At 43.3% G+C, this 23,028-nt stretch overlaps 1 protein-coding gene across 2 annotated transcripts in view; it reads left to right on the forward strand.

Annotated features, from left to right (window-relative positions):
• Positions 1–23,028, forward strand: part of ITK (IL2 inducible T cell kinase) — a 56,297-nt gene that overhangs the window by 14,704 nt on the left and 18,565 nt on the right. For both annotated transcript variants that reach the window (XR_008596913.1, XM_054978411.1), the window contains exons 2-9: positions 2,199–2,303; positions 4,577–4,658; positions 6,258–6,383; positions 8,385–8,425; positions 13,226–13,377; positions 19,381–19,446; positions 20,360–20,414; positions 22,775–22,854. Coding sequence is in view for 1 of the 2 variants with exons in the window: in XM_054978411.1 (XP_054834386.1) it covers positions 2,199–2,303; positions 4,577–4,658; positions 6,258–6,383; positions 8,385–8,425; positions 13,226–13,377; positions 19,381–19,446; positions 20,360–20,414; positions 22,775–22,854 (707 nt within the window). In the remaining variant the exon portion in view is untranslated. The remainder of the gene's footprint in view (positions 1–2,198; positions 2,304–4,576; positions 4,659–6,257; positions 6,384–8,384; positions 8,426–13,225; positions 13,378–19,380; positions 19,447–20,359; positions 20,415–22,774; positions 22,855–23,028) is intronic.

Raw genomic sequence — 23,028 nt, forward strand, 5'->3', positions numbered from 1 at the left:
AGTTAAGATTCTCTTCCAAAGCCCTGCTCTCTGCTCTTGCCTGCAGAGGTGTGACAGGTGGCAGCCAGAGTTTTTTCACTGGCACGTCTCCTAGGGAATGCCCTCCCCATTGAGGTTCACCTGGCACCTATCTTACTTTATTTTAGGCACCAGGACAAAATATCTTGGTTATCCAGGCTTTTAACTGAGAAGATCCATATTTTTTACTTGTTTTATGAGCTGCTTGTAGAACGGGATATTTTATGAATATCATTTTAAGCTGCTAAATGTTTGTCAAATGTTTGTCTTATGCTGTTTTTATGCCCTAGTTTGTTTTTAGTGGCTTGTTTGGTTTTGTTGTATTATTTTATTTTGTGAGCTTCTCCAAGCAGGCCTCTGGGGAAGCAACATGAACATTTTCCAAATAAATAAATACAAATATATTGGGGGAAATTCATGAAGGGTTAGTGTGGAGAAGTTTAGTGTGTTGGACTAAGACTTGGGAAGCTACAGTTCAAGTTTCCTGAAGCTCACAAGGTGACCTTGGGCCAATTACTCTCTCTCCATTTATTCTACTTGAACATGATAGTTGTGAAGAAAAAAATAAAAAGGGACTTCTGTGTATGTTTACAGCTGCCAACAAAAGGCTGGCAACCCCTGGGAGGTTTTGGAAATGCCGCATTTGGCATCACTTTTGGAAATGTAAACAGAAGTGATGTAATGCATTGCCAAGACACTCTAGGAATCCCTCAAACTCTATGGTAAAGCTATAAAGCAGGGCCCCCCAATGACCACATGTGCCAAAGCAGAAGTGCAGGTGGCTGAGGGGCATTGGGGTACTTACCTCCCCTGTGTGTGTTTCCCCACTTCCCCATCACACCAGAAAATGACGTCATTTTCTGGTGCAATGGAGGAGCCACAGGGTAAGCTGAAGCAGAACTCAGTAAAAACAACCCTTTGGAGGTGGTTTTCACAATCTTGGCTTCAGCGTGCCCTGTGGCTCTTCTGTTGTGTCAGAAAATAAGCTTGACAGAGAAGTCGCAGTATACTCTGATCCTAAAAAACACCTCTAAAGGGGCAGTTTTCACTGAGCTTGGCTTCAGCATACCCTGCAGCTCCTGCATGACAGGGGAGTGCAGGAGTGTGTGCATGAGGTGAGGTAAAGTGAGTAGAGTTGGGGGTCAGCAGGTGGGGACAGGGGTGGTGTCTAGTGGAGATTTGAGAGGGGGGACCTCAGCTAGAATATGGTGCCATAGAATTCACTTGCTGAAGCTGCCATTTCCTCCAGGGGAACAGATCTCTGTAGTCTAGGTATGAGTTATTTCTGAAGAACTCCAAGCCCCAGCTGGAGGCTGGTAATCTTAATCAGGTTGCAGGTGGTTACTATTATGATTGGAGTGCTCCTCTGTACATGACTCTGCTCATAGAAAATTGGATGTAGAAGGGATCTAGCCCATCCTTCCCTGACATGGTAGTTCTTAACATGCTAGAATTCAATCAAATGATCTCCTTCTGCTATCTGATGAGATACAGCCCATTTAGCTCCTCTTCTTCTGTTCGTGAACTATGCGTACTTAAGATATAAGATTTGTGTGGGTTAAGTGATGAGAAGCATCTCATTTCATCTTTAGAAGAACCAAAACAGGAAATGATTTTACCCCCAAGGAACAAAAACCATGTGCTGAGAAGCCTTGAAATGGAAGCACCAGACTAGAGAGCAGGCATTTATTCCTCTTGTCTTTCATTTCAATTCAAATACCTTTAATGGCATACAAAGATCTAAGACAGCAAACAAGTCACTATAAAATTACATAAAATATTTCAGAAGTCAATATATTTATACAAAACGTATATGAATCTTAATTGTCTTTCATACACATACATTTTTCTAATGGGCCCTACTTTTGTAATGGCGTTCAGGCTGATCCATTGATGCCTCATAAAGATCTACTGGAAGAAATGAGACTGTGGTACAGCTCAAGAAATAAACCCATTGCTTGTTTCCTTGGGAATTTCTTTCTCTTTATGCTGAAAAATCATACTCCATGTGTCATTTTCTAATAGCCAGTCTTGTAGTTTTGTATTATCGATGTGCGTTTCAGACAGCTAGGCATGACCAAGGACTGTTAATGTAATATCAACTGTAAAACAAGCACTGTCTATATAATTCTTTAACAAAACTGAATTTACTAACTAGGTACTTTTAAAAAATCTTCTAGAAAAAACGAACTCTAAAGGGCTCGGTTGAACTGTCCAAGATTAAATGTGTAGAAATTGTGAAAAGCGACATCATAATTCCATGTCACTATAAATATCCTTTCCAGGTAAGTAAAAGTGTGATAATAACAGCAAACTCCCTAAAGCATGGTAAAATATTATCTTTCCCCCCTAAAGCTATACTAATATGTTAAGCATTGAGAATCTACCATTTTTATCTCAAAACCAACATATTGTTTAGAACAACCGAAAGTAGATTTAGCCCTTTTGAGGTACACTATCAGCTCTTTCTAGACATAGTGGTCAAATTTGCATTTGAAGAATGCAACTTCGTAGAATTAAATGACAATACAGCCCGGGCAATTATTGTGCCATTTTATAGGAAATGTATGTAAAATGTCAGTGTTTTCTAAAAACAGAGACTAATCAATGTATCAGATTTTTAAAATCTTCCTCTTTGTATTTTTTTAGTCAAAATACAGTATTCCTTAATTGGGTTTTGAATGCCAGCAGTTTAAAGGGAAGTGTGATACTAGTGGGGTATGTGTGTTGGGGGTGGGGGTTAGGGTATGGTTATAAAAACAACCTTCTGGTTGGTTGTTGTGGGTTTTCCGGGCTGTATTGCCGTGGTCTTGGCATTGTAGTTCCTGACGTTTCGCCAGCAGCTGTGGCTGGCATCTTCAGAGGTGTAGCACCAAAAGACAGAGATCTCTCAGTGTCACAGGCACAGTGTCACTGTGACACTGAGAGATCTCTGTCTCTGTCTTGCCACCAACAACTAAATCAGCAGAAGGGAGGGGATTTAGAGGTTACTCTTAACTTCTTCCCACCCACTCTTTTTCTCTGCTACATTTCTCCCTCCACGATACTTTTTTACCAGCTTGGGTTCTGAATGATTGATGGCTAAGCATGGAAAGGTTGCCACTTCTGTTCACAATGACAGCAAACACAAGGTTGGAAATCCTGTGTTTGCTAACGAACATGAAATTCCTCTCCGAACTGATGCTGCTAACAGTATTACAGACCTGTAGGGTCAAACCACATGGAACAAAATACATTTGAATTGCACTCAAATTACATTCAGATACACTCGAATTACAAAATACACTTGAATTACCTGTGTAATTCGAGTGTATTTTGTCTCATGTGAGACCCATAGTCCTGCTTGTGATTAACTTCTTAATTTCATTTTAAAAATATCCTCCTTACCCTACCCTCACATTTGACAATATTATGAGGACTCATAATTTGTAGTAGATCTTGTGATGTCAAGTTCAATGGTTAATTGCATTGAACCACAACTGAATACATACCACACTTCCTGAGTCTTATAGCACAAAATTTTAGCACTCTGAGAATCTCAGTTGGCTTTCATTTTTAGGAATGCAAGTATCTAGATTTTTTTTTTGCGGGAGACTTTTTTGCAGAAATGAACTTGAAAATGTGTGGGTTATGCCAAAACAGCTACTGTGTATTGACACCAATCAATTGACTCCATCAAGAGGCCACTTATTCTGCTTAATAAAAGGAAGAAGACAGAAGCCCTGTTCACATGTTACAGTGATTCCCCTACATCTTGTGTGTGCGTACATCTGTTCATAAGAAAGAGCCAACATGCATTCACTTTACAAACAAAATCAGGGACCAGTGTATGGATAAATGTGTGGTTTCAGTCACATGTGCTGCTGTTCATGTATTGAATGTAACATGAGAATTACTTGAAGCACATATGAAGAAAAACACGTGTACAGTGTAACTTGTGAACAGGGCTACAGTGTGGTCATTTCTATTAGTATACCTGGCCCAACTGTTGCTTCATCAGCATCTATGCACTCTGGAGAAAAGGGAATGAGAAGCACCATCAATTGGCCCTCCCCACAAGCAAGCTCAGAGTGGGTTATAATAACATCAAATAATACACAATAAATACAATGTAAAATTACTACAAAAATATTACTCTAAAAAGATAAAACCCAGTAATTAGTGCCAAACATTCAATGGCTTCTATTAACAATTTAATTGTTAAATTGTTAAACAATTTGACAATATTCACTTGGTGTGTTTATTGCAAGCCACCATGTGCATTTTTTGAATAGAGACAGTTCCTAAATGCATAAATGAGCAGGATCCCCCACACCCTTGACAGTCAACGCTAGAGACTCTCGTCTCAGTCAGAACTCTAGTCTTTTCTCAAAGTCAGAAGGAACATTTCACTCATTTAAAACAAAAACTATACTCTATTTGCAAGATTTATTCTAGAAATGGAATTTAGGAGACTTTGGCAATTAATTGAACTACCATACATCAGAAAATCTAATTAGGTAATGATTATCTTTTATTTGGCTTGGGGTTTATTCTTAAACATGTTTCTCTCCCATAGATTTTTCATGACAACTATCTCTTGTATGTGTTTACGCCCAACCAAGAAAGTCGGGAGAGATGGGTGCTTACTTTGAAAGAAGGTAACTGATCATAGTGTAGTCCATTCACATCAATATGTTCCAAGATCAGTGGGGAAAAAAAACAAAGAGTCTTTTTGCACCTTAAAGGCTAATTAATCTATAAGCATAAGCTCTTATGAACCAAAGCCCTGATTTCAATCATACGATGGTGTTTAAAGCACTTCTGCCACTGTCTCGTATTCTTGGTGTGTGTATGAGGAAGTGCAGTTTGAAATGCATTTGTGTCTAGTTTTATAACTGATTGATAGCTGTGCTTGATGTAGATTTACAGTGCAATCTTAAATAGTTATATCTTTCTGAGCTTGTTGATCTCAATTTACAAAAAAGGCAGTAACACTAAACATACATTTTAAACTAATACCAACAATTTTCTATTAGAACTCTACAAATTTAGGTGTGGCTTTTAAAAACTTCTCTTACATATAATGAAAGATTCTCTTTCTTTTTGGTCACAGTTAATAAGCATAATATTTTCAAAGATAGGAAATTGTGCCACCACATCTGTGCTTCAGTTTTGTGAACCAGCTCAGGCAGTTTTTAAGCAAACACTATTGTATATAAATGTTTAGATCATGCCTTAGAATGCATTCAGTGATTTCCAAAACAAGTATGTAATTTCTGATTAGGGACAGTGGGTTGGATCCACAATATTTTCACTTGCAATTAGAGGCACAAGAAAAGGCTACAGTAGCTGCTTGCATAAAGTCATTGTATCCCCACTTGTCTTTCTATTTGTACAAGATCGTGTACAATCATTTTTGGCACTATAATAGGTGTTGCGCAAGATTTTGCATAAGCAAAACTGCACTAAGTCCATTCATGTTTCTACTTGCAACATTGTTAGATCCAACTTATTCTGTCTATTAGATATTTACTCTTGTTTTATGATTTCCAAGGACAGAGCAGTAGTTGGATCCTAACATAGAACAAATCATGCTGTAGAACCACAATACATAATATAGTTTCAGGTGGGTAGCTGTGTTGATCTGCAGCAGAACAAGATTCAAGTCCATTTGCACCTGAGAGACCAACTAGATTTGGTCTCTACGGTGCAACTGGACTCAAATGCATAATGAAATGTTAGATAGTGATGGTAAAATTCTGGACTGTGGATGAGAGATCATATATTTTAATGCTTTCCCTATATAAAGAACTTCATATACAAACAGGTGCGTTAGCAAGATAGAATTACTATAACCACCTTTTCATGCAGGGGGCTTTTGAAATGCTACCCTTTGAGTCTGTGATTGCACTCTAAGTAAAGTGCAGAATAGCTCTTCTATGTTAACTTTTTCAGTTAATATTTCTCTGAGGGACTGGGTTTAGCCATAGCTCAGCTCCAGAAGCCTCTAGAAACAACCCTATCTCTGTCTTGATGGGATAGACCAGGTACATCGTGCTTGGGGCAGATAAAGCTAAATTGAATTCATCCTGCTACTACGCTTTGCAGTTACAAATCATTAGCCATCAGTCAGTTTATACTGTTACTGTAATAATTTCTTTATTCATGACATGATCTTTAAAGATTGCTGGCTGGCACCATAAAGAAGATGCTGATGGTATTTGACTTAGTCTTAACTGTCTATCCTTCTGTTTCAGAAACTAAAAACAACAATTTGGTGACAAAATATCACCCAGATTTCTGGATAGATGGGAGATGGAGATGTTGTACTCAGAGTGACAAGTTGGCAACAGGCTGTATGGTATATGCTGCAGCCAGGAATGGTATGAAACTCATTCAAGAGTTTTCAACTCTTCTGAATCTGTACTAATTGGTGATTTAGCCCGTTGTGAGATGCTGTTAGGTTTTTGTCTTGAAAAATTTTATATGAGAATAAATAAATATTTTGACTGAAACTTGAGTTAAATTCTCAACATCAAAAATCAAAGCTTGTTTCAAAATCATTTGGCATATTTTTCCCCACACCCTCTTCTATATTTTCAAAATATTTTCCCCTGCATATACAGCTTGATATCTGTTTGTCTTTTTAAAAACGGAGATCACGTGGACCAAAACCAATATGTAATACCTTGCAGTTAGTGAGATGAAGCTGTATAATGACCCGTGTCATGCTGCATGTTCCAAAGTGAGGAGGGGGAGCAAACAAAGTAAAGGATCTTCCAGTATATATGAGGGTTGCTAACCAACTAGAAAACTACTGTCCAAAACTACAGGTAGTTTTGGAGTGTGTGGCACTAACTTTTTCTGGCTAAAATGCAAGCAGGACTGGTTTTCCTACCTTCAGGCTGTTTTTCATCCAGGTGTTTTGTTTAAATTTTGTTTTGTACATGTGTACTGTGAGCATACGTATGTATTGGATCTACACTACAGTAGAAGGATGCATGTCTGTGCATGGCATTGGTTCACACTCACAAAATCTGAGATGTTCACCGACAGCACCAGCAGTAGCTATTGAGAACAGTGGTGCAGTCCCCAAAGGAATGGCTGGCTCACTTCTTGGAGCACTAATGTTTGCACTGTACTCCACAGCTGGGTAAATGGCACCAGCATTGCACTAATATCAGGGTGTCAAGTGGGTTTGGTGGTAAAGAGGACAGAGCCATACTCACTGGATGACTGGAGTTCTCAGTGGAAAAGAGCATGAGATGAAGAAATAGAGCTGGGTATACAGACAGAGATAGCATGTAGCCAACAGAAGGCAGATCAGTGAGAGGCAGGCCTTGATCCATCCATTTTCTTTGCACATGATGAGCGAGAAAGTGAAAGACTATTTTTCTTTATAAGTGGAAGAATGAAAGGGAATGTTAGTGTATGGGTGATTATGTAATTTGAGCTGTATTCTCTGGATTTGGCTCACTTCCTTGAATGATCTGTTCTTCTGCATAGGTTTTGAAATCTCTCTCAAAGACTAACTGATTATTCTTGGAACCTGAGACTGTCAGTCTAAGTGCTGACTGTTATAAAATGAGTTTTCTAGATTGAATTCTAAAAAGTTAACTCCTTCATGATTTGTTGTACATCTGTATATTAAATATGTGATTCAAATGTGTAGTCTACTCATATACTTTAGTTAACCTGCCATGCATGCATTTTAGCTCTGTGTTTTAGACACTCTTGTAGACTGGATTATGATAGAGTGGATTACATCCTCCAATTGTCACAAGCCCTGTGTAGGAACTAGTTTGTCTTTCAGGTGTTAGTAGCTGTACTATGTGCCCTTCTACATAGAAGGAACATATCCTATATATTATCTTCCCAAGAACACTGTAGCAATAGTATTATCATTCCTATTTTAAAGAAAAGAAAATAGGTCCATAAAGGATGGAGGACCAGTTCCATATAATGGAAAAATGATTGAAATATTTGGAAATTGGAATGGTTGAATATGAGTTTCATAAAAAGAACATGCAAACTTATTTGGAATGGATCTAAATGAGCATTTGCTGTACAGGAGAGCTGATCACATGAAAAGCAGTTGTCTTTTTTCTCTGATTACGATCTTTCTCTCTTGTCTGCCTTTATCATGCTTTCATCCTATTTCCTCCAATATCTGGCCTGATGCAGAAGTATGATAACAGTTGGTTCACTGCATGACCAGAATCTACAGCAACCAGCTTTCACTGAGAACAGAGCCACCATGTGGTTACTTGGACCCACCTATATTTCCAGCCAAGTAATAACTGAAGCTGTAGAGCTCATTTCCCCCAAAGTTCTTTCTGCTTTGGCCCGGTCATGTGACCTTTTCTGCCTCTCATTTCTTTCAGTTGCCAAGAAACCTCTTCCTCCGACTCCAGAGGATAACCAGGTAAGCACAGGGAAATAGACATGTACAGAAATTAAAAATGAGAGGATTAAAGCTTGCCTGAAACTTCATGTCAGAATTTGCACGCAATATTGAAATGAACGCTTTCAAAGAGTTTGTGATTTAGTTTTCATTTTTATAATATTTTTGTTCAAATATTTGTGTAGATCCAAGGAACAAAAATATACTGTGACCTATTAGTTTCTTCATCTTTTTATGTGGTGATATCTTTTGACTGTTCAGAACACACTATGGGAAAATGTGGGAATAATCCTAGACTGAGGGCCAAGCTACACATGACAAATGACACTTGAACGGCAAGTGGATTGAGTGGAGGGCAAGTGAACAGGGAGAAATACACTTGCCATTCAAGTGTCATTCGTCATGTGTAGCTTGGCCCTCAGTCTTAATGCGTTACGCATTCTTTTCCCCCAAAGTTTTTAGTGCAGTTGTCCATAGAACATAAATGAATCAAATTATGCATTGACTTAAAGTATCTGTGGGTCTAGTTCATGGGCAGGACAATCCTGAGGTCTTCCACAGCAGAGGTGTCTGGCCATCAGCATTACTGTGGTGCTGCTAATCTGTTCCCTATGGATATTCTACATGGCTAAACAACAATGCATGGCTCCCCACCAGGCACAGACGGAATAGCAAGCTTGCTGGAGTCCATAGCAACCCTGGCAGCATCCACCAATCAGGCATTGGCAACCGATGATGGTCCTGTGAGTGGCATACACAGGCAGAGCCAATCACTGGCTGCTGATCTGGTCACCACTCCCATCCTCTGCCATCGGACAGAGATGAAAGGCCCCTCAACATCCCAACAGAGGCACATGGCCAAAGAGTCCCCCTTCCTAGCCCAGCCCAGAGGGGGACATCCAGTACTATGGCAGACAGGACACCTGCCCCTTCTTCCCTGACAAGGGCCCAAAGGACAGCTAAAGTACTGCCCAAGTGCAAAAATCCCCAGTTCAAGCCCCACACACACCCTACCCCCAGAAAAGTAAAGCTAGACAAAGATGCCTGCTTCAGACCCACAGCCCCTGACACCCAATACCAGTCCTGCAACCCCAGTGCCAGGAGGGGAGGTTCCAAAGAGACATGCCAGCACGTACCTCACAGCAGCCCTGGCAGCACCAGTAGCCACATGGAGTAAGGCGAGGAACATTGCATAGATAAGCCTGGCTCAGTGGAACTGGGATAATATGGCTGAGACTCCTGGTTTGGACTCCAGGCTGAGACTCCTGGTTTGAAAGGTGGGCAAAACCCCTGGGGCTGACCTTTTGCCCCTGCAAATGACAAAAGGGGGAACTGGACACCTAGGCCATTTCCACACTACTCACCTTCAATCAGAACGCTGCGGAACATTGTGAAATAAACACGGAAGATAGTGTTTTCTCGCTTGAGTTTTGTGCAACATCGTGCAAAACTTGCGCGAGAAAACGCTCTATCTTCCGGGTTTTGTTTGCAACGTTCTGCGGTGTTCCGATTGAAGGTGAGTAGTGTGGAAACAGCCATAGTCAATGGGCCACCCCATAGACCTATCATTTTGGCTCGGATGCCACTCCACAACTCCCCCTCAGCGATTCCCAAGGCAGTGGATCTCTTGCATTCTCTGTGGCTTCCCTGCCCATGCACTAACAGTTTGCGTGGCTTATCAGACACCAGCAGTGCTGTGGGAGAGTGTGGGACCCAGAGACATCCCCCCAAAGCTGCCATGCACTATTTCTGACCACCCAACAGCCCGTTCCCCATGTGAGCTGCACACAGCAGCCAGCAGAGTGCATACAGGGGAAGGGAGTAGGGACTTAAGTGTTGGGTCAGCCTCCAAGGTGCCACAGGACCTCTGCTGTGTTTTGCAGCAGAACAACACAGAAGTCCAGCAGCACCTCAAAAACCAACCACAGCCACTCCAGCATGGTCAACTCTGAGACAGAGCCCACTGTCTTGGAAATGGGAAGGGGCTCTGTAATGATTTTAAGTGTCTGTGTGTGTTTTTAAATTCTTGGTGTGGTACAGATGAAGTGTAGGGGTGAAAGAGAGGGATGAATGAGTGATATGATTGGTTGATGACTGAGAGTGTGGGCGAAGTGAATGCAGCTTTTAGTTACTGAGGGAGAGAAAAGATTCAGGGCAAGAGAGGTGAGCTGTGTGAAGCCTGAGAGCATCCATGTATTTTTGAGAGAAAGGCAACCTGTGTGGAAGCCTGAACTGTGTGTGTCTGTGAGACTATATATTCATTCTTTTTGAAGCAGGCAAACTGTGTGTGCGCCTGAGAGAGAAAGTCTATGTGTATTTGAGTTAGAGGTTGATATCTGAAGCAGGAAAACTGTGTGTGAAGCCTAAAAGAAGATCTGTATGACTGTATCTATGAAAAGAAACTTTGAGAACCAATAACACTCTTTAAAACAATCAAGCTTAAGAAATAATATGAAACCAATATGCTTCTTATAAAAAGAAAAGTTTACTTTGTTTTTTTTGTATCCCAGAGTATCTGTCATTCCTATATCTCATTCCTGTCCTCAGGGCCACATAGTACCATGAAGGAGTCTGACGTTTGGGCATGTTACTAAAGGGGAAATTTAAATAAAATATCTTGGAATATAATTCCTGGTGGCAGCAATCTATCCAGAGGGTGTAAGAGAAAGATTAAAGGCAAAATCTATCCAAGAGAAAAAAGGGTCGTAACAGGCCCTCTTAAGGGGAAGTTACAGATGGGAGGGAGGAGGTGGGGTATGGAATAGTGTGGTCTCACTCACTCATAAACAGAAACAGTTGTGGAAAACCCCAGACTTTATTAAACTACAAATCATGAAAGGGACTGATGAGTCAAGTTGCCAACCCCCTCTGTTCAGTATGGCACTTTCGCTTTGGATAGCTGCTGCCAGGCAATATGGGAAAGAGGTTGTGCCTTCCCCAGCACAGCATGCTTCTAAGTGAGGCAGATTCCCAGGTCCAACAGCTACCTGAGGCATGATGCTTTAGGAGACAGGCCGGAACCAGAGACTGAGCAGAGGGGCAGAAATAGTAATGGTGACGCTCCATGGTTTCCCTGTTGAATCACCACCTGCATGAAAGCAAAGTGCACAATGATGGCAAATGACACAGTTGCTATGCCAGCCACAGCCATGTCTGCAGTGCTCTGACGGGGTCCACAGTGCCCTCCAAATGACACTTAGCCATCCTGTGTGGAAGTGCTCAGCAACTGCAAATGAGTGATGTACTGTTCCTGGTGCTGCAGAGGATGAGTCCTAGGGTTGAGTGGCCACTTGATCCACTCAGTGCAGTGGAGCATCTCCCAGGCATCCCCACCCACCGATGCTCCATTCATCACCCAAGGAGGGAGTATATGTCAAGTGAGAGTGCTAACAGCTCAGTATGGGGCTGTAAGCATCACTATCCATCCATCAGAGGCAGCTCTCCAGGGTACACTTTCCCTCAAACCTGCCCCATTGTATGACATGGGCCGTAGTGGCTGGAGGGCCTGGGTCAAGAAGACGCCTCCCCCAACACACCAATGGGCTTGACTGTGGATGGCAGCATTGTGGGGGCAGCACCCAGCTTCATGCAAGGGAAACGGGGTGGGGGATGTGGATAGCAGGGTCAGGGCAGCTGAATTCCTGGCTCTTGCTTACCCCTTGCCTCCAGAGAAGAGGTATCTGTTAGAGGTCTGCAGTGAGACATGTTAGCCACACATTATAGACTTCACTGTTCCTCTGGGGTGTTCATGTGAAGTTCCTGCCCAGTATTTCTAAGTGCCCATTCTGTGCTGTTACTGCCACTGAAGTGCCATGCTCTCATTGTCTGCACGGCAGGGAGCTCTCAGACAAAGTGCTGTGCCATGCACCCTACTTTATGACTTATGTGGTATCCTGCTCAGGGTTTATGTTGAGTCCTGACTGTGTCCAAGGGAGGAGATTTGGCTGCTGCAGGGGTGGGAGCCAGTTGGATGCAGCTGTAGTCGGCATCCTGGGCTCTTGTGGGTCTTTGACGTGGGATCATGTGGGGGGGGGAGCAATTGGAATTTTGGTTTGCATGGGTACCTATGGTCTATGCTGCCTTTTTTGATGGCATAACTTTCCACCACAGTCTGGGGTGTTCCCAGGCTGGAGCAGTTTAAGGAACCAACTAACTCCAGTCACATCCCTGGGCCTTCCATTCCCACAGCAGCATGGGGACATGTGCTGGTGTCTTGCTGGTGGGCAGCCGTAGCTGGGCTGCACCAGCAAATGGGACCAGCATGGTATGTCAAGGTGCAACTCCAGCTTATACTGGTGTAAGTGCAAGATACACCAGAGTAATGGCTTGTTGGCTCCCTAAGCGCTCCCCCTACCATAGGATTGTACTGTTAAACTATATTATATGTACATGGGCAGGGACTGCCCTGTATTGTCCTACCATGTTTGTAATATGACATGTGGTGCAGGAAGTTGTATATTCAACTGTATGTGGGTATATCTAATCCCTACATACTTTCCAACTTAAGAAGGGGGGCAGTAGAAATCTGGAATTTTGTGCATGCAGGTGTACTAACTGCAGTTTATTTTGTTTAAATTATCATCATCACCGTCACCATCCAGTTTATTATTAGAACATACATAATTCTCCCCACTCCCATTTTATCTTAACACCACATCTAGGCTAGGCTGAAAGAGAGTGGCCTCAGGTCCCAGAGCAAGCATTATGATACAGTCAGGATATGCACTTAGGTCTCCCAGATCTTCCTCCAACACTCATGCTATTATATCTCACTGGCTCTGTTTAATGTGTCTGATTCAGTTTTTTTTAACTTTTATACAGAGATTACTTCTAAATACCAAGGAATCTTTAGTTATTGCTATTTATGACTACAGAGCTCAGAATCCCCAGGAACTGACATTACAATGTAATGAAGAATATTATATTATTGACAATTCTGAGGATCACTGGTGGTTGGTTCAGGATAAAAATGGGTAAGTAACTTTTAAAAAAAAATTACCCAATGTCTATGAATATCCACTCTGTTTTTAATTATGAACTCCATTAAAGTTAATAGATATATCAAAAGCCAGATGCTGGTATTTTCCCTCCAACTTAGTACTTATTTTGTTTTGCTGTACCTCTTTCAGAACCATATCTGGACTATGGTGCAATTTTTTTATTGAAGATAGTGCAGTATGGCCCATAATCCACTAGTTCAAATTATTTTACAGACAAATCTCAGCAATGAAGCTACATTTGAATGTAGAGATTGGAGTTTAAGCAAAATGAGAACCTCCTCGATAGCATGATGGAAAGATTTACATTTTCTGTATTAGCATTCATAGACCTGATTCATTTCTGCAGCTGAGACTACCAGAAGGAATTGTAAAATTATCAGTTAGCATGATCAGATATTATACTTACATCCACTTTATTGAGAATCAAGGTATACAGATGTAGAGCAAATGAAATTAAATTTTTAGAAGAAAAATGCAGAGGTTAGCCTGTTTTGACTGTAGCAACACAATGTCACAAAAATATTCTGATGCCTTAGAGATTTCAGTCAAGCTGAGGATCTTATTTGTCCCCCCCCCCCCCCCCCAGTCAGAATGAAGAGGCAGACAGAAGTGTTGGGATTAAAGGGCCGCTTTATTAATTTATAACAACATATTTGTCAACACGGCAAGGGCCTAACTAGTGGTACAGATCAGGCCCTGGGGTCACTCCTGGACCTCCGCCCTGACCTGTATGGGCAACCCCCAACAGCCCTGGGTGCGAGCCATCCATGGTATGGCTGGGGCCCAGCAGGCCTGGCTAAGTGGTTCACCCCCTTAAAGCTCCCCCACCTGGCTGTACAGCTGCAGGGGGGACGGAGTTGTCCAGGGGTTCCCAACCAGGGCATCTGACCTTGCGACTGGGCCGTACAGCAGCCAGCCGCTCCTGACAGACCCCACTCCCCACCAATAGGGATATGCCAAGGATGGTCACCAGCCCGCTCAATTTCCCAAACTCCTAACCTGCCAACGCTAAGGCCAAGCCTCTGCTTAGGCCATAGTGCCCCACAGGTGGCTTAAAGCCGCCAATCCCTTGCCACATCTCCTCCAAATGTTGTTACTTCCATCCCCTCAGCAGAGGTCAGCAATGCAGCCCAACTTTGCAGATGGTGGGAGAGGCACTCCCCATTTCACAAAACTATAAGCGGAGTCTAGGGCCTTCGCTTGGCCCATCAACCAATTCCAATCTCCTCGCACAACATGTGTGGGAGCCTAGGAAAAAAGCAAACTGGGGCCCAAGCTTCATGCACTTACCCAGCGGGGAAAGCTTGGGCCCAGCAACTACCACGTCCCGCCCAACAGGCAGGTAACATGTGCACCCAGGCAAACCGGCCATGGGCCCAAAACAAAACAAGTCCAAGCTTCTTGTACACACCCAGAGGGGAGGCTTTGGATCTCAGAGCACACACAGCACAAAATCTGATGCCTTAGATATTTCAGTCAAGCTGAGGATCTTTTGGGTATATAAGTGTCTCCATGTATGCACTGAACTTCCCACTTTTTCTCTCCAACTGTGTTCTGCATTGAAAAACATTCCTGCAGTTCCCATGAGTTTCCATGAGTTTCACAAGCAGGGCCGGCGCGCCCATGGAGGCCAGGTAGGCGGTGGCCTCGGGCGCGCGGCCACTGGAGGGGCGCTGGAGGGGGTGTTGGGGGCGGAGGCACGCGCAGCAAAGCTGGCATGACTGGGCTGCAGCTACTGCTGCAGCCAGCCCGTTGCTGCCGCCGCCGCCGCCACTCACCTCAGCTGGGCGCAGCCTCCGTGCACCGCTCGAGCAGCGGCTCGCGGCTTCTGCGCCCAGCTGGGGCGCACGGCGGCGGTGGTGGCATGGAGCTGGCTGGATGGCTGCAGCAGCAGCTGCAGCCAGCCACGGCAGCTCTGCAGCGCGCTCCTCTGCCCCCACACGCCCCAGCCAGTCGCAGAAGCCGCGAGCCGCTGCTGGGGCATCGTGCCAAGCAGCCTCCGTGCGGCACCCGCCCCAGCAGCAGCTCGGGGCTTCTGCACAGGGCCGGCGCGCTGCCGCCGCCACACGCCCCAGCCGGGCGCAGCCTCTGCGCACCGCCCCAGCAGCGGCTCGCAGCTTGTGCACCCAGCTGGGGTGCGCGGTGGCGGCGGAAGGACGGGGCTGGCTGGCTGCAGAAGCAGCTGCAGCCAGCCACGCCAGCTCCGCTGCGCGCTCCTCCGCCCCAGCCGAGCGCAGAAGCCGTGAGCTGCTGCTGGGGCGGCGCACAGAGCAACCTCCGCGCGCTGCTCCAGCAGCAGCTCGCAGCTTCTGCACTCGGCAGTCCTCCGTGCGCCGCCCAGCCCCGCTGCGGCACGTGATGACGTCTGCAATGACGTCATCACGCAGGCCGTGGCGGGCGCGCACATGCACGCCGCCGCGGGCGCCAAAACCTCTGGCACCGGCCCTGTTCACAAGTAATTTGTCAGGCAGAAGGCGATCACTCAAATCTAACTTGTGTGCTGAAGCAACTTACAGTCACTTGGATCAAAGCCAAAGATCATATCTTCATGGCCTCCTTCCCTTTGATATCCTCAAACTTCATAAGGACATTTCTTCACTCTAGCAAGGACCTTATTGAAAGATACTTTTTATGATATGCTTGAAAATATGCATCCTCACCAGAGCTGTCTGTTGTTATATGTAACTAGTTGCCTTGGAATACCCCAGGTTGATGGTGCCGGGGGATTTCAACGTCCACGTAAATGATGCCACCTCTATACAGGCTGTGGACCTGGTGTCAGCCATGGCAACACTGGGACTCTCCCAGTTTGTATTGGCACGCACACATGGAGCGGGCCACATGCTGGATTTGATCTTCGGGATGGGATTGGATATGGTTCTGGATAGGGTAGAGCTAGTGCCATGGTCGGACCACGCAGTTCTGAAGGCCCGGCTGGGCATGCCACTCCCCCCCTGCAAGGGCAGTGAGCAAACTTATGCTCGCCCGCGGAGACTTATGGACCCAATTGGTTTCCAGAATGCTCTGCAGGAACCGACCCTCCATGGTGGTTCATTAAATGAGCTAGTGGAGAGCTGGCAAGTCCAGCTCTCTGAGGCCATTGATGAAATCGCTCCCCGTTGTCCTCTTCGTTGCCGGGACCACCAGGCTCCTTGGTATATGGAGGAGCTACGGCGACAGAAGCGGGAACTAAGACAACTTGAGCGCATGTGGCGGCAATCTTGTGATGAGGAAGCAAGAACATCTTATAGGCTGTTTATGAGGTCTTATGAGATGGCAGTGAAAGCTGTGAAGAAGGAATATTATGCAGCTTCCATTGCATCAGCTAGCTCACGCCCAGCTAAATTATTTAATGTGGTTCGCTCATTGGTCTCCCAATTAGGTGGAGACCACCAAAACTCGAATTTGGAGATAAGCTGTGAGGCCTTTGTGAGCTATTTTGCTGACAAGATCTTGCTTCTCCTCCTCGATATACCAGCCACAGTTGATACGGTAAGTGAACTAGAGGCCCCTTGGCCATCCTCGGGACCCATATTAGATCATTTCAGCCCTCTTTTCGGGGAAGAGGTGGACAGGATCCTGCAGGTGGTACGGCCTACCACATGCCCCCCCTGGACCCGTGCCCATCATGGCTGGTAAAAGCCAGTGTTGACAGACTACGGGATTCCTTGGAGGCAATTATAAATCTATCCTTAAGCTCTGGTGTTTTTCCTAAGGCACTAAAGGAAGTTGTGGTACGGATCGCCGATTCCGCCGATCTGCTCAGTTACCGACTGGTTTCTAACCTCCCATTTTTGGGTAAGAGATTGAGCCGGCGGCGGAGAAGCAACTGCAGAGTTTCCTGAAGGAGACCTCGGCCCTAGACCCCTTCCAGTCCAGTTTCCGCCCAGGATATGGGGTCGAGACATTGCTGGTCGCCCGCACAGACAATCTTTGCAGACATCTGGATCAGGGTGGATCAGCACTGCTGATTTTATTGGATCTGTCAGCAGCGTTTGATACGGTCGATTACGAGCTTTTGACCCACTGCCTTGCCGATGTGAGGATACAGGGGACAGCACTGCAGTGGCTGGTCTCCTTTCTCCATGATCGGGACAGAGGGTGGTGCTTGAGAGAGAATATCGTCTCATAGGCCACTGGTATGTGGTGTGCCGCAGGGAGCGATACTCTCCCCACTACTATTTAATATCTATATGCACCCCTCACCCGGCTGGTGCGGAGTTTCAGGATTGGGTGTCACCAATATGCGGATGACATCCAGCTTTATCTGTTGTTGGACGGATGGCCTGGATCAACTCCAGATGTCCTGGAGCGTGTTTTCGAGGCTGTGGCTGGTTGGTTGAGACAAAGTCGGCTGAAATTGAATCCTACAAAGACGAAGATCCTGTACTTGAGTCGTGGGGGCATGGCTTTGGGACCCCAGCTTCCTACACTCGATGGGGCATTGCTTACACTGGCCCCGAGAGTTAGGATCCTGGGGGTAATTCTCAATTCCTCCTTGAAGATGGAGGATCAGATCACTGTGGTTGCCAGGTCTTCCTTTCATTATCTTCGGCAGGCCAGGCAACTCGCCCCCTATTTATCGCCCCGTGACTTGACTACAGTGGTCCAAGCAATGGTCACCTCTAGGTTGGACTACTGTAACGCACTCTACGCTGGGCTTCCCATGGACCTGATCCGGCGGTTACAGCTGGTACAGAATGCAGCGGCGCGTGTCATTGTTGGAGCACCGGTGTGGGAGCATATTATGCCGGTGCTACACCAGCTGCATTGGTTACCAGTGGAGCACTGAATCAGGTTCAAGGTTTTGGTGTTAACCTATAAACCTATGCGGACTGGGACCGACGTATCTACAGGACTGTCTCTCCCCATATGAGCCCCGGAGGACTCTTTGATCGGGTGGGAAACATCTTTTAAAGGTCCCTGGCCCTAGGGAGGCCCACCTGGCGTCAACCAGGGCCAGGACCTTTTCAGTCCTGGCCCCAGCTTGGTGGAATGCTCTGTCTCATGAGACAAGATTTGCTAGCATTTCTCTGGGCCTGTAAGACAGAGCTATTCCACCAGGCATATGGTTGATGCCATGCGGTGCCTGCCCCCCCCCCCCCCGTTGAGGGGGAGGGGGTTAAATCATATGCCCTCCTATGCAGATGCTGTTGTCCATACTTTATACTTCATATATTTGCTTTGGGAAGAACTGCTGTACGGAACACCGAATTTAAACTATGTGTTGCCTCTTTATTTATATGTATATATATGAAAATTTTTATATCTGCATAGTTGTCATTTTAATGATTAGATGTAGAGTTTTTAAAGTTTTTAGTGATATTTAATATGTTGAATTGTTGTTATCTGCCCTGAGCCCGCTGATGCTGGGAGGGCGGAATATAAATGTAATAAATTAAATTAAATTAAATTAAATTTGGTTAGTTCCTACCAGCCATTTATTTTGTGCAGTTAGGGGGCAGTCTTTACTGCCATACTTTTGTATCAATTTGCTCTACAAACAGGTGAAGGACCAGTGAAAAGTACACTCACTTATGGGAATGAAAGATGTTTTCATGCATTACATTCAAATGCGGGACAAAATATGTATTACATTAACTGAAATGGTACCAGGTAAAGCATCCATATGAGTTATATATAACCCAAGTTTTCAAAATGAGCATTAAAGATATATTTGGATACTATCCTAACTAGTATGTTTAGTATTTTAAGGTATGTTCAAGAGTAAATGGGTGTTTTTTATGCTGCAGAGCGGGATGGAGGAATAGTTCATCACCATCATTATTTTTTGCCAGTGCATCTCTTGATCTTCGGCTTTAAGTTAAAAGAATAGGCTATATCTGTAATCAATGTGAGGCACATATAGTGTGGCTACTTGTAGAGAAAGTATATTATAGATAATTTTTCCTGTGTCTTCTTTTGCTAGAAAATTATTGAGTTTTTAATAAACTAATATTAAAACATTTTATTTAGGCATGAAGGATATGTACCAAGCAGCTATGTAGTGGACAAATCACCAGAAAATCTACAAATATATGAGTAAGATTATTTTGTTTCTTTAATTGCTATACTACACCATGCAAGACTTAGTGCTTGATGTGGTATCACTGAAGAAAGTAGCTTTTTTCCAAGATCACCAAATGGAGGAGTAATTAGATTAAAGTTTTTAAGGAGAGGGGGGACAAATGAATAATTATGAATCTCATCAGGCCTATAGCCATACATTTTAGGGTTAGAGGGAATGAGAATACATTGGGGGTTTGGATTGCCAGGTCTGCTACCACCAAACGACAAGTCACAGGAGGTAGGACCTGATGATGTTATAGGTGGATCTCAGTATTGTCACAGCTGAGGCCTAGAGATGCCACACTGAAGTGTTAATGGCAGTATTTCCATACATCACTAGATAATATACAACTTGTTTCCTATGAATGCATGTGGTCACAGTCTTACAGTTTCCTTATAATGAATACCAGTTCTTTCACTTATGGTGCATCTTTTCTTGAAAATGAGCTCAATTTTTAAAATACATTTTTAAAATTGTTCCTTGAAATAAGAAATGGGTGACAAGCTTAGAATAAAAATTGGTGTGGTAACTCTTCAGGGATCAGATGGGAGAATGGGCTTTTTTAGTAGTTTTAGCCCTGTTTGTGGAATATCCTCCCCAGACAGATTCATGAAGCACCTGTGTTACTCTCATTTTGGCTTCAGGTTGTGTGTGTGCTAACTTTCTGATAATGTTTTTGTGACTGGCTTGTTTGAATAACGCTTAATCCTTGAGTCTGTTTTCATTTACTGTTTTATACTTGTTTGATTTCATTGTATGCTGCCTTGGAGACTTTTAAAAAGTACAAAAACAGGTAATTCGTTATTTGAAATAATAAATAAACCCCCAGTAAGCATAAAATTGAAACTAAAGCATCAAGCTCCAAGACTTTCCATATCATTGCAGGTGGTACAACAAGAATATCAGCCGAACCAGGGCTGAAGCACTACTCAGAGAGGAGGTAAGATGGCAGCCATCTTCTGGAATATTTGTGACTTTGGTTATTCTAAACATGAAGTTTAATGACACACCGTGCAATCCTAAGAAGACTTTCCTGGAAGTAAACCCCATTGAATTGATTGGAGGAAGATTTTGAGTAGGCTTGCTTAGATTTGCACTGGTACTGTAGGAATGGACTGATAATTGAAAAAGCTGCTATCAAAATTCAAGTTACCTGAATCTCCTGCTTGTTTCACTGATTTGTTATTTACCTCATTATAGTCCACCACAACACAAGTCATCAGAATTCCCATTCATCTTAACTGCATCTCTTTGTTCACTGGGATCTTGTTTGTGGCAGGAGAAGTATTTATTTATTTATTTATTTATTTATTTATTTATTAGAACACTGGTACCCTGACTTTCTATTTAAAAATAAATACTGAAAGCATCTTACAATATTGAAATCCAAATGAAGCAAATAACAATGGTTAAAACCTTTTAAAATATTCTGGATTTTTTAAAAAAAAGCTTCAGTTGCTATTGGAAAGCCTCTAAGGAGGAAAATGTCTATAATGCAAGGGAAACAAAGAGCAGTGGTGGTGGCTGCCAGGGTTTAATTTTTCCCCTGTGCTATTTCCTGGACAGAAATCTCTATCACCCTCCCAGATTCCAAATGACTATTAGCCCTGTTAGGAATTGTATTTTATCAATAATAATAGGTGCTTGGCTCATAATCACTTGGTGGGCTATTGTCTATACGGGAAACTATGTGATATGGAGCTAAATCTGGGCTGTGCTGCTTTCTGAGATCCAATTACATGGCTGCTTTCTCAGATTCAATTGCAGGTGCCTCTCCTGTACTTGAGCCCCATCCCTCCAGCTATTCTGGTAACTATCTGGTAGGATCATCTTGTATTAAGTTCTTAAAGCTTAGCTCCATGGTCACTCACAATGTCAATAAATTTGCCATTGCTTAGCCCCAGAATACAAGTCGTAGTTTAACTTTAATCAAAGTCCACACTGATTTTTCTTCACATTTTTTTTTTTGGAGTGCATGTGGTAACACTTTGTGGCAATTGCAAGTTATAATTAGTCAGCAGCAGTTATTATAGCATCAATGCCAAAGCATGATCAATCCTGTTCCAAGGTTTACCATGGCTTGCTCACTTGAGATACATATGCTAGTAAACATATTCATATGTTACGAAGTCCACATGGCAAATGCAAGAACTGTTGACTAGATATGCATTGAGAACTTAATTCCAGGTATGAGTAGCCATGATTTATATTGTGCACAGTGCACAAGAGCTGTGGTGTATAGGGGGAAAGCTCAAGCTCCCACCACATGTGCCAGAGTTCCAAATCCAGCTAATATGTGCCTAGGAATTAAATTCCTGGCATAAAACTCCCTGAATATGGTTGTCAAGAGAGATAATGAATGCTATCAACTGCAGTTGTAAATGCACAAAAACTTGAAATGCACCTTAAATTTCAAACATATTGGCAATATAATAATATAGGGGATCAACCTAAGGGGGAAAACTGACATTACAAGAGGGACAGGTTTGATTTTGAGTCTGGTATTTGAAAATATTTATACTTTTATAAATATATAAATAGTCAAATTGCTATTTCCAAATATTTAAAATATAGATATAATTTTGAGCCATCTATACAGAAGGTTATATTTGGTTCATACCTTTTCTGCTGTTTTTTGAACCCAGAGCCAGAGGCAGACTTCTGGGTAATTTCATTAATGTTTACCGTTGCTCTGGGCTGCATCATCTCCTACCGAAAACAAAGCTCAGCATTCTCCTGGCCAAAGGAAATCATACTTGCTTTGTTTAGTTATAACTTGATATTACAATTAAGTTTGAAATCAGTGGAAGCAAAATGAATTAAGGAATTAGAGTCATGGTAGATTTCAAATCTTCAAGGCCAGTGAGGTGTAAAGTGCTGGACTTGCACAACCTAAGTTTCAGTCCCCTGCTCTGTCATGGAGTTCACTGGGCCAGGAACTAACGCTTAACCTCAACTACCTCACAAGGTTGTTGAGAGGATTAAAACTGGGGGGGGGGGTGCGCCACATGAATTCTCTCCTCAGTTCCTGAGAGAAAAGTTGGGGTCCAGATGTGGGATCTACATGTAAGAATTCTCTACTTGACAAGGTCAGAGAAAAACGGAGTGTTTAATGCTTCTTTTTGAGATGAGCACCTCCTGACTTTCTTCATCTTTTTTTTAAAAAAAATGATATCTCATGGCTTCCTCTACAACATTCACCTAGTGGATATAAAGTGATTTAACTTTTTCATCTAAAAATGTTATTTGTAGAGAGAAAGCTATGCTATCCTTACAGATTCCTTTTCCTTTTGTTTTCAGGCTAAGGAAGGAGCATTCATGGTGAGAGACTCAAGGCACCCAGGCACATATACAGTCTCTGTCTTCACAAAAGCTCTGAGGTAACTGAGTCAGTTATTTGAAAATGTACATCCTAACAGGTTAATACAAAGTTTAAAAACATGACAAAACAACAAAAGTAACATACTGAGCAATGAAATACATGTATCTTAGACTGAATAAAATAAATGGATGAGCCTATACAATTTCTCATTTAATCAGCAAAATGAAACTCA

This window comes from Eublepharis macularius, chromosome 4 (genome assembly GCF_028583425.1).
Source record: "Eublepharis macularius isolate TG4126 chromosome 4, MPM_Emac_v1.0, whole genome shotgun sequence".
NCBI classification, from domain to species: Eukaryota; Metazoa; Chordata; class Lepidosauria; order Squamata; family Eublepharidae; genus Eublepharis; species Eublepharis macularius.